The sequence below is a fragment of the Anabas testudineus genome, chromosome 13, assembly GCF_900324465.2.
Source record: "Anabas testudineus chromosome 13, fAnaTes1.2, whole genome shotgun sequence".
In the NCBI taxonomy this organism is placed as follows: domain Eukaryota; kingdom Metazoa; phylum Chordata; class Actinopteri; order Anabantiformes; family Anabantidae; genus Anabas; species Anabas testudineus.
Genome location: NC_046622.1, coordinates 5,021,122 through 5,033,331, shown reverse-complemented (window position 1 = coordinate 5,033,331; position 12,210 = coordinate 5,021,122). Strand labels below are relative to the sequence as shown.

The 12,210-nt window shown below is 42.9% G+C and overlaps 2 protein-coding genes across 2 annotated transcripts; both read left to right on the top strand.

Moving 5' to 3' along the window:
• Window positions 1-3,631: 3,631 nt before the first annotated feature.
• LOC113149620 (TPA-induced transmembrane protein) lies at window positions 3,632-7,181 on the top strand. The gene is made up of 7 exons (XM_026341832.1): window positions 3,632-4,011; window positions 4,390-4,464; window positions 4,646-4,726; window positions 4,976-5,114; window positions 5,656-5,795; window positions 6,354-6,424; window positions 6,534-7,181. The coding sequence occupies exons 1-7, from the start codon at window positions 3,916-3,918 to the stop codon at window positions 6,718-6,720; spliced, it is 789 nt and encodes a 262-aa protein (XP_026197617.1). The 5' UTR covers window positions 3,632-3,915; the 3' UTR covers window positions 6,721-7,181.
• Window positions 7,182-9,284: 2,103 nt separating this feature from the next.
• Window positions 9,285-11,783, top strand: guca1c (guanylate cyclase activator 1C). Its single transcript, XM_026366665.1, has 4 exons — window positions 9,285-9,758; window positions 10,270-10,419; window positions 10,851-10,938; window positions 11,038-11,783. The coding sequence occupies exons 1-4, from the start codon at window positions 9,564-9,566 to the stop codon at window positions 11,172-11,174; spliced, it is 570 nt and encodes a 189-aa protein (XP_026222450.1). The 5' UTR covers window positions 9,285-9,563; the 3' UTR covers window positions 11,175-11,783.
• The last annotated feature ends 427 nt before the right edge of the window (window positions 11,784-12,210 follow it).

Below are 12,210 nucleotides of genomic sequence, written 5' to 3'. Positions count from 1 at the left end.
ACGTGAGCAGGAGCAGGAGCCGCTGGGGCGACGTGAGCAGGAGCAGGAGCCGCTGGGGCGACGTGAGCAGGAGCAGGAGCCGCTGGGGCGACGTGAGCAGGAGCAGGAGCCGCTGGGGCGACGTGAGCAGGAGCCGGAGCCGCTGGGGCGACGTGAGCAGGAGCCGGAGCCGCTGGGGCGACGTGAGCAGGAGCCGGGAGGAACAGTGTCAATCCTCTTGATCTAGGCAAGCCCGGGGATTGGACAGGTGTCAAGGCGGTGGCCGCAACACAGACCGCAGGATCAGCAGACACAGTAGCCATGACAGGAGCGGGAGCGACGTCCGCCATGATGACAGGAGCGGGAGCGACGTCCGCCATGATGACAGGAGCGGGAGCGACGTCCGCCATGATGACAGGAGCGGGAGCGACGTCCGCCATGATGACAGGAGCGGGAGCGACGTCCGCCATGATGACAGGAGCGGGAGCGACGTCCGCCATGATGACAGGAGCGGGAGCGACGTCCGCCATGATGACAGGAGCGGGAGCGACGTCCGCCATGATGACAGGAGCGGGAGCGACGTCCGCCATGATGACAGGAGCGGGAGCGACGTCCGCCATGATGACAGGAGCGGGAGCGACGTCCTCCATGATGACAGGAGCGGGAGCGACGTCCGCCATGATGACAGGAGCGGGAGCGACGTCCGCCATGATGACAGGAGCGGGAGCGACGTCCGCCATGATGACAGGAGCGGGAGCGACGTCCGCCATGATGACAGGAGCGGGGGCGACGTCCGCCATGATGACAGGAGCCGAGACTGTGACTGGAACAGCTGCGGTGGTGGAGGCCGGAACTGGAGCTGTTGCGGGAGCCGCTGTGGCGACTGGAACTGAGGCTGAGGCAGCTGCGGCGACAGGAACTGAGGCTGAGGCAGCTGCGGCGACAGGAACTGAGGCTGAGGCAGCTGCGGCGACAGGAACTGAGGCTGAGGCAGCTGCGGCGACAGGAACTGAGGCTGAGGCAGCTGCGGCGACAGGAACTGAGGCTGAGGCAGCTGCGGCGACAGGAACTGAGGCTGAGGCAGCTGCGGCGACAGGAACTGAGGCTGAGGCAGGAGCAGCTGCGGCGACAGGAACTGAGGCTGATGCAGGAGCAGCTGCGGCGACAGGAACTGAGGCTGATGCAGGAGCAGCTGCGGCGACAGGAACTGAGGCTGATGCAGGAGCAGCTGCGGCGACAGGAACTGAGGCTGATGCAGGAGCAGCTGCGGCGACAGGAACTGAGGCTGCTGCAGGAGCAGCTGCGGTGACAGGAACTGAGGCTGCTGCAGGAGCAGCTGCGGTGACAGGAACTGAGGCTGCTGCAGGAGCAGCTGCGGGGGCCGGAACTGAAGCTGAAGCTGGTGCAGCTGCGGTGGCCGGAACTGAAGCTGAAGCTGAAGCTGGCGCAGCTGCGGAGGCAGGTACTGAAGCTGGAGCTGTGGCTGGCGCAGCTGCGGAGGCAGGTACTGAAGCTGGAGCTGTGGCTGGCGCAGCTGCGGAGGCAGGTACTGAAGCTGGAGCTGTGGCTGGCGCAGCTGCGGAGGCAGGTACTGAAGCTGGAGCTGTGGCTGGCGCAGCTGCGGAGGCAGGTACTGAAGCTGGAGCTGTGGCTGGCGCAGCTGCGGAGGCAGGTACTGAAGCTGGAGCTGTGGCCTGGAGATTCCGCCGCTTCTGGCGGAAACGCCGCAGGTATCTGGATTTAATATAACTGACAGGTTTCGGGGCAATGGCCAGACGTGTACCGTAATATGGAGAATCCAGGTAATCATCATCGTCCAGGTACGAGTACTCCTCCCGGTAGCTGGGCGGGTAGGTAAGTCCCCCCCAGGCCAGGTCTCTGACGGAGTCCATTTTGTGGCCAGATAGTTCTGTCATGAGCTGGAGGATGGACTCCATGGTCAGAGAGCAGACAGGACAGAACTGAGCGAACAATGTTTATTTAGAAGTGACAGAACACAGTAAATGAATGAATTGGATGTAACAGTCACTAGATGCACGGAGATGACGTCGGGTGATTATGGTGGACTGGGTGAAAACCGGAAGTGACGTCAAGACCAAGATGGCCGACCAACAGAGAGCACATGGGCAAAATGGAAGACAACGTCAAAACCAAAATGGCCGACTGACAGAGAGCACATGGACAGAGACACCAGAGTCACACAAGCACAACGAGACAATAGTCCAAACAGTATCCACAGAGCTAGCTCGGAAGTCGAGGGCAATCCGGGTCATACACAGGCAGGCAGTTCAAAGTTAAGTCCGGCAGGCAAAATCCACAACGGAAAGACAATCCAGGTCATACACAAAGGCAGTCCAAACAGACAGAGCAGGAAAGGGGACAACCAGGGAGTGAAACAGAACAGAGGGAGAACTCACTGAACCAGAGGGGAAGCAGGGTCAGGTCAGGCTGGTCCAATAAGGGGGAATCCAGGGTAGACAGAGTAGAAAGGGGACAGGTCCGGGAAAGGGAATCAGGCAGGTCCGGGTACAGGTTAGGTACCGTGAGCAGGGGGGAAAAGACAGAACTCACAGCACCAGGGGGTCAGGCAAGAGACGGGGTCCAGATCAGGCAGAGTCCAAGATATCCAAAAGAGTCAGTCCAAGATAATTGCTGGATAGTGTTCAGGCGTTGAAAACAGACTATCTGGCAGGGGAAACAGGTGAGCAGGCCGGTATTTATACTCCAGGGAAAGCCAGGTGTGACCAATCAGGTGAGTGCATGTGACCAGAACGGGAAAGGGAAACAGGAAACCGCCAAAATAAAAGCACGGGAGGAAGCACCAGCAGCAACGAGGCTGGAACCATGACACTGTTCTGGTGGCATCTGGCATCGTATGTTGGTTATTTCCTTCCCAAAGTTTGCACGTAACTCTTAAATGTGGTGAACTTTAGAGCATGATGACTTTAAAAATACATTTTATTCAATTTATTTGGTTTATTTTGTAAATATAATAAATTAAATTTAAATAAATTTGAGTAAAAAAAAAAGGCACCAAATGTATCCTATAATTAAATTAACATTTAAAAATAGCTGTTACATGGGGTCCATGCTTTACAAAATAAAAAGTAAATGGGGGCGATGCACATCATACTAAAAGAAAGTGAAAGTACTAAAATGTCTTCTGTAAAGTACCACACATCCTTTAATTACATTAAAAACATACTCTGAAAGTAAAAGTACTCCACTAATAATGTATTTTAATCAGTTTAATGGTGTTTATAACATAAATGTCTAGTTCTGATTTATTTAACAAACTCCCAAAGGTGAAAATTGATTTTTTTATTAATTAATCAAAATAATTGAATTGGATCAGAAACATCATCTTGTGGAGGTGGAGCAGATTTGAACTATTTTATGTGCTGACAGCTCATTCATATCATTTTCTGTTTATTATATCAACATTTGCAGACGTGGGGGAGTGAAAGCACAACGTTTTCCCCTCTGGATTGAAGTGGAGTAAAAGAAACTTCAATAAAGTACAAGTACTAAAGGCTGCTTATCACCACATGGTGGGAATGCAGTAACACAGTCAGTGCGTCAGTTGTGTAGAAACCCCCCCTCAGCGTCGTGTCACGTTCACTTGTCCTGCCCCGCTTTCTTGTGAACGCCTTCCAGCGTAGAAACTTCACGGAAACTCACCTGGTTCACGGGAAGAGACGGAGGATCAGCTTCGTCTTCAGCCACAGACTAATTCCCACGGCTGCCAGCTGTGACCAGCTGTTTTTTTTTTTTGGGGGGGGGGGTGTTGTTGTCCTTTTGAAACCGAGGCTGCGACGTTTACGGCCCCGTGGACATTGAGCTTTCATTATTAAAAGTTAAGTCAAGTTATTCTAAGACACTTGACTTCCGGATCGAGACGTCAGCCAGGCTCACAATAACAATTCCCATTTGCCAATGGAAGTCAGGTCGGCAGGTATGGAGAAGAACAGTTTGGACACTGAAAAGCAGACAGTAACCACCAATGGGAACGAGGGATCAGTGCATTTACAGGTGAGATTATGTTTAGGTGGACTGCTCAGATCAAGATACTGATATCTCACATAAAAACAGTTTTCATAATATTAGAGCTGAAAACAGTCAATTTAGAGTCAATTTGATCAGCAGCTAGTTTAATAGTGGACTATATCAGCACTTTCTTACTGTGTTAGATGATATTATTATACTATATCTTATTATAAGTCATCACCTCAGGCTTTATATTTCTAATTTCTCATGTTTCAAAGACCAAACAACTGATTGATTAATAGAAAAAGAGAAACTAACCTTTCTACACAGCTCCATGTATCATTTTACATTTTGCATAGAAGATTTCCATCATGTCAATCAGCATGTAATGACTATATTCCCCCTATGTTTGACTGTTTCCAGGTGGCAGCAGATAATATAAATGTGATGGCCAACAGGACAGGTGGAACAGAAACGGACGCTTTGCTTTTGGAAAAGGTGAGGTCTTTTCAAAGCTTTTATTTCCGTCTATTAAAAAGAAGAACAGATTAGTCCAACGATTTAGTTTCACTTGAATTTATTGGGAAAAGATTGAAAAGAGGATGTCGATGACTAGTTGACCTTTCAGTGTAAGGAGAAAATTGACGTGTGTCTTTGTGTTTTGTTTGTGTTTTCACAGAAAATTAGTAGTGGAGAGGCGGCGATTTCTGTCCATTCTGCAGAAGCTCAAATGAATTTGGATAATCCCACTCCTAAAGCGGTAAGACAACCTTTAGTAAAATAACTGTTGCAGTTTGTGTCATTCATGAGCTCTAAAATAAAGGAAGTGTAACTCACTGACCTTTCCCATCCAGTTAGTGACCAGCAGTAGTGTTTGGAGTTTGTCTTCCTTCGTATTATTTCTCTAATTACATTTTATTAAAGTAATATTTTAAAATCGGTCTATGACACAACGTGCAGCCGAGTTTTCTCCAACCGTATATTCATAAATCTACTTCTTTCTTTCTAGACCAGCTGCTCACAAAGGATAAAGAAGGAGTTGAATGCGACCGTCTGTGATCATCCACACGTCAGAAGGTGGATGCTCCTCATCCTCATCGTCATCCTCATTGCTGCTGTGATAATTCTTTCACTGGTCATCTGCTCAGGTAAAGCTTTGTGATGATGGTTTGAATACTGGGTGTTAATTTATCCTACATTTATCAAAGAATACACAATATATTGTTTTTCATGTATGAAATTAGTTTGAATAAGAAATAAAGCAAAATTATTAGGAAATACAGATTTTAAATAGAAATAAAGCAGATAATCCTGTATTTGCAGTAATTACAGTCCTGCAGACTCTGGATATTTAAGTTTAATCCCATACGTTGACCTGACCTGATTTTTATGTGTCATACCCTGAAGTATGGTGTTAAATGGCCGTAGGTTTTGTCTGTTTGGAAGAAAGAATTGTAAACAAAATAGTAAAAATAAGTAGGAACTGAAGTAAGAAAGGTGACAGCAGGGTTAGAAGGATGTTTATTTCCAAAACACGTGCCCCCATTCAACGCCACCATTAAGCTGCTTCCACAACAGCTCAATTAGTCTGTGATTTGTTTATGTCATACACCGAATTAGAAAATACTAGAATTACAAATTTATATTACTGAAATACAGAATTTGTTTTTCCATTTTTGACTTTTGCAGTGCTCCACGAGGACGAGGATGACGAGTTTGATGTTTCAACATTTACAGTTCCTCGGTATTTCAATGGCACCTTTCAGCTGCCAAACTTGGTTGTCACAGAAAATCCTTCCAACCAAACAGTCATTGACCTCGAAGGAAAGGTCAGTATTTGAAATAATTTACTTTACAGGTTTATATTTATTGATCATAATTTAGTATTTAGGAACACGAACGATGGAATATGCTTACAAACGTAGGAAAAACGTGTTTCTAGTAACCAAACATTCAAGGCCCTTAACCCCACTTGCTCCAGTTGAGCTGTACAGTGGCCTCGAGGTCAGACTGGGGTTGTACTGGGCAGTGTCCAGGTGTGAATGCGGTCAGGTTGTTCTTGCCAAACAGAAACAGCCTGACAGTGAAGCTGCTCTGAATAAATACAGGTTACATATTAGCCATGTTACAGACCCGCTTTGTACATTATGGTTTTATTTAAATTTTTCATGACTCCATCACTTCCAAGTAAAAAACACTTCTACAACCTCCTGAGAAAAGTAATGTCACAAGCTTTTCTTTATAAAAACTTGTTCTTGTTCTTGAATTTAACTAAAAATCTGTCACTAGCACAGCAGAACTCTCAGTAGAGTGAAAGTAGGCGAGTGTCAGTCAAACTATTAAGCTCTCTTTGTTTGCTTCTGCATGTGTCAACCTGCCCCACCCAGCTGGATGACCTCTTCAGATCCTCCCCTGCTCTAGGACGATATTTCCATCGAGCTGAGATAAACACTCTCAGGTAAACACACATCAACTCGTTTACATGAAGCTGTTTCTGATCATTTGGCCTTTTCCAGGGAAAAATGTGTTTCGAGCGTAAACACAGTTTCGTTCTACCCTCCCCACAGGAGCGGGCCAGTCATCGCTGACTACACGCTGACGTTCCTCATACCAGAAGACGAGCAGGATCAGTTGAGGGAATTTACTCTCAGCAGGGAGATGGTGTATAACGTGTTCAGGCAGTTCCTATACGACCAGGATCCAGATGAGTCTGGGCCTATGTACATTGATCCAGATTCGCTAACATTGCAGTGAACACAGCGCAAACACAAAGAAAACCAGTGGAACTTGTTTTCATTTTGTAATAAGTTGAACTGTCTCCAAACACTAAACCTCCCACGGCTGTAGCAGGTGATTTATCAGACTACTGGGATTTCTTTTTCCCATGACATTTTGCATATGATGCGTTTTTAACCACAGGGTGCTACATGAGCACAGTCACACACACGCTTAGTGTTGTTGGGTTTGAATCTGGATCATATGGTTGAACTGTGTGTTCTGTGTAATAGACTGCTCTTCATGAAATCAGTCAGCAGTGCAACACTTGAATGGAACATACTTATATTTTATATTTTTTGTCTATCACTGTGCCTTGTTTACGTCTATTAAATGTTATGAGTACTGGTATGAATGTCAAGTAAGTATTCATATTAATTTGACTAATGTAAACATTGTAATTTCATGTATGGCCATTTGTATATAATAGAAAAATAAGGTTGGTTAAAAAAGAAAATATGAACTTAGTTCATATTTTCTTTTTTAATAGAATTCTTTTATATTTGTACATTTCTGTCAGTTCTCTGCATCACCGACACATTTGGAAAACAAAATGGTTAAAAAGTGTAAGAATATTTCTTAGAAAGTAAAACTAAAACACACAGTAGGAAAATCTGCTTTAGAGAACTGTGTAATCCTGCTGCAACAATAGATTTGTAAGGAAGGGGTATTCACATAATAAAGTGGCCAGTGAGTGCATATACTGGATTTATTTTGTGCAGAAGCTTACTACATGCATGGAGTTGAACAGTAGAGGGAGTGCATGTCCCACCTGCAACAGTTGCTATTTCCTTAGTTTTTATTCTGTCTCTCTTGCTCTAATTAGGGACTATCTCAAATTTATATTTATATCTTCCTCCTAAGAATAAGTTTATTTCACCACATATTACTGGCGACAAATGATCAATTTATTAACTGGTTCTCTGTCGCCTGTTTTGTGGCAGTGATAATGTCACTATGTCTCTCCTCTAACAAGACTTAAGCTGTTATTTATGTTTATTCCTAATTCTCTGTCACTAACAGTCTTTCGTCCAACAGATTGTTGTTAATTAGTTTTTATTTTTAGCTCCCTGACTTCACGAGAAGCTGTGAAGCTTGAGACAGCAAAGACACGAGCTAGAATTTTTCAGTTCAGGTTGATGATGGATTGTAATGGTTTGATTTCTTTAATGATGTACGGTAAAATGTGTATACACACTGAGATTGTTGCAGTGTTTTGTTGCTGCAGAAACTCTGCGGTGAATGTGTAACTCAGATGTGTTAGGAGTTATTACTGTTATTTACTTGCAGAGTCAATCAGTCCTCATTTTTTACAGTTCACTCTGTGATTGAAATACTAAGGTTTAATTTTAAACACACAACATAGTGTTTCCAGCCACGTGATACTTGGGAAGAAAAGGCTGATTGACCAAACAAAGTTTTCCCAGGTGAAAAACTAATATGACTTCTGCAGATTTTTACCAAATGTTGTTTCTTGTTTCAGAGGAAGTTATGAATCAACTGTCATGCCCAAGTATTTTAAGTCTTGTTAAACTCATGTTCAACTTCAACATTTCTCGCTCTAGACAAAAAAACGCTGTTTTGTTTTCACATGTAATTCCCAAATGCTCCCTGCTGTGTGACAGTCACATGCCAGTTATGATGAAACAGCAGTGCCACAGTGGAATCCAAAAGATCTCGACTGCTTATTTCGGCATATTGCAAATATTGGTATCCACAAGAATAAACCGTCACATATCTGTTTAGACTGGGTTTATTGATTCAGGCTGGACAACTTTAGTTGACTTAAGCTGCATGTTACGGTATTGAAGGTTAGCAGGTGTCTGTTCTGTTGAGTAAACACGTCTTAATCTATTGGCAGCAGTGAGAGATCATACTCCATGCCACATTTCAGCAGCACGGATCCTCGCTGTGTTTACCTGGTGCCAAAGTCTGTCTTCTGTATCCTATTTTAGAAATGTTTAATCATCTAAAGCCAGATTTACTATATTAAGCAGCACACGCTTTGATTGCCTGGTTTAAACAACACTTACTCTTCTCAAACCTGCGTCGTTCCCATGATCCTCTGAGGTTAATCATGCAGAGCTACACTCAGTCAGTCATGGGTCAGTAGTGCTGGTTGAACATGTATTTATCCATAGGAAGCAGTGTAAAATGGTTTCATATGGTCCAACCATGCTGTGGTTAAACTATCATCTCGAATATGTGAAGATTAAACATTATATGTGTCTATTGTTCAATGGATCAAATCTGTTTAATTTCCATGTACATGTATGATATGTGTGATGATCACAGATTGAAATAACTATGTAATATTTCAGATGAGGTTTAATGTGTATGTTGTATGCTGAGACATGTTGTGTAGTTTGTAAAGAGGCTAATTCAGCTCCAACAACATGCACTGGGGCATGCTGCTGTTTTCATATATAAACATATAACTATGATAGAAATTAAAAATAATAAAGCAGAGGTCATCAGTTAAGTCAAGTCCAATATAAGCAACCAAAGACTGTGTCAATTAAACTCTGTGTTTCTGTAATATGCAAAAGATCAGACTGAGGAAACTCTTGTTGCACATTGCTGTCACAACTTTTCCTGTTGCTGGCAAACAACCCCATGTACTGAGGTTCGAGGAAGACTTTGGTAGTGATCCCATTAAAGGGTTATCTCTTCTTTTGGCTGTCTCAAGACTTAAAGATTAAGGTGATTGTTGCGGTGTTCAGCCAGATCTCAGAGCTCGGTATAAACACTGTCCTTTTCTTGAATCAGCCCCACAACAAGCTCTCCGCAGTGTTCTCAAAAGTCACACCTCGGGAGGAATAATGGGTGCCCATGGCTCCAACCTGGATGATATTCTGGAGGAGGACATGCACCATTGGTACACCAAATTCATGAGGGAATCTCCTTCGGGGCTCATGACACTCTTTGAGCTCAAGATGATGCTTGAAATGAACGGTATGACGAAGGAAGCCAGCAGCTATGTGGACCAGGTCTTCTTAACCTTTGACATGGATGGGGTAAGAAAGCGTCTGAAGCACATTTTGTTCCTCTCTGTTCAGGAAAAAAGGGTGATCACCTCTGAAACTTTAACAACACCAAGAATTTGGACATTTGCTTTGTGAATTCCTGTTTCATGCACTTTGTACTTTTGTCGTTTGGAGGCAGGGCCAAACTGTGCCGTGGCATGCAACACGTTTGCTGCATTCTCTCAGTGGTTTTATTATTATTTAAGTGACAATTTAAAAGAACTGAAGAATCAGAATTACTTGATTAGAGGTGTGTGACATTTTAATAGGGATCAACTATGAGTCCTTGATTGCTTCACAAACATCACATTACAAATCATTATTTACTTGTAACTATCTACAACAGTTTCGTCAGAATCAGCCCTTTAACTCTTGCATGCAATGAAAAAATTATCAAATTCTTTGAAATTGTGTTATAAATCAAATATATTTTGATGTTGCAGTAAAAGTACATGGACATAGTTCTTTCTCTAACTGTATCTACTGTGTTTTTCTTCTGCAGGATGGCTATATAGACTTTGTCGAATATATTGCAGCAATAAGTTTATTACTGAAAGGAGAAGTAAACCAGAAACTAAAGTGGTACTTCAAGCTCTTTGATCAAGATGGAAACGGAAAAATTGACAAGGAGGAATTGGAAACTATATTTAAGGTAACTTAAACTTTTCTTTTTGTTTCTTTGTGTTTCCATAATTAGACCTTCACTAATACAAAGAACAGATCCACACTTCCCTGAATTGTAAAGCTCAGCTGCTCTTCTCTGAAGAGTTAAAATGGGTGTAAGTTTCCATGAGCTATACATGGAACCTAATCCATGAGGGTTTTAATCTTATGCAATTCTAACCAGGGCCTTGTCAATAACCTAATTCACTGTCTACAAGGCCACACAGTAAACACACCTTTTCACCTAATAACAATTCACATTACATGATTACAGTGCACCATTTAAACATGACTCAGTTACCATAGATAGCACATCTGCAAGTCAGGCTACTAAAAGTCATGGTTATTATTATATTCACTTATTAGGCCAGTGTATATATGTGTTTAACTTATTATTAACTGTGTAAATCCTTCTCTCAGGCAATTCAAGATATCACCAGGACCTACAACATCCCCCCAGAGGAGATTGTGACTCTTATATTTGAAAGAATTGATGTCAATGGAGAAGGTAACAAATATATCAGTCCCTATTATAATGATTAATCAGCCCTCAGCAAAAGGAAAGAATTTTGAATAGTCACCCTGATCATTGGTCCTGTGTCTTCAGGTGAGCTGACGCTGGAGGAGTTCATCAGTGGAGCGAGGGAGCATCCTGACATAATGGATATGCTCACCAAGATGATGGATCTTACCCACGTCCTGGAAATCATTATCAAAGGCCAGCCGAAGAAAGCTGTGAACTAAATTTGTAATAAACAAACTAAAATGTGTGGAGAATCGAGACCTGGCCAAAAAGTGATGAAGAGCAAAGTCCCAGCTCAGACTGCACAGAATTAACTGAATGACCCAGATGAGCAGTCGCGTGCAGATCAGATCTCTCTATAAGTCGCCCACGAGTTGCAGCGAATGTGTCCTCTTCCTTCTGCTCCCACATCTTAAAATTTGTTAGATTCCAAACACTTCAATGCAGAGTGATGTGGTTGGGGAGTCTCAGTGAAGACAGGTCCATCAGCTGTGAAGTTCCCATCATGCTTTGAGTAGATGGTGCAAAGCAAGGTGGATAAATCCCTTTATGTAATTAACAGATCCTCCTTAAAAAATAGTTCCTTAAAAAAAATACATGGTACCTACAAATGTAGTGAATGTAGATTTCGTGTGTACATGAAATTGAATGTTTCACAATATTTTGCTGTAACTGTAAAGGGTCACACTGTTGCCTTAAAAATCATTAGGTTTTGTTAAAACGGTTTATTATTTTAGAAGAAAATGATGACTGCACAGTTTATCCATCTCGTAAGCACAAGAACTTATTTGATGGTGGCAAATTCAATAGGTTGGACACATCACCTCTTGTACTTCAAGGGCCTTCTTCATTAAATCCTTCGCATTATTCCAAAAGAAAAAAGACTGCATGTTTCAACTGTTAAACTGTTAAACTATAAATCTTTTAAAACCATACCTGATTTTAAATCTTAAAGATAATACTTTGTGTTGTAAACAATAATTTTTGTCTTTTTAAATCATACTAAATTCTCTTTTGAACTAGTCTGCCGGGGGACAGACTGACAGCAGAGCCTCTTTTTCATATGTGCATAAAATACCAGAGCTTGTCACACACAAAAGAATCTCAGGATTAAGCAGCATTTGGTTTGGAGGGAAACCAGAACCAAAGACAAATGTTTGCACCCATTTGTTTCTTTTTTAGTCTTGTGACGATACTAGCACCACAATAAAGCTCAAATTTCTTCAAAAGACTTACTACTGAAGTTTTCTTTGCCTT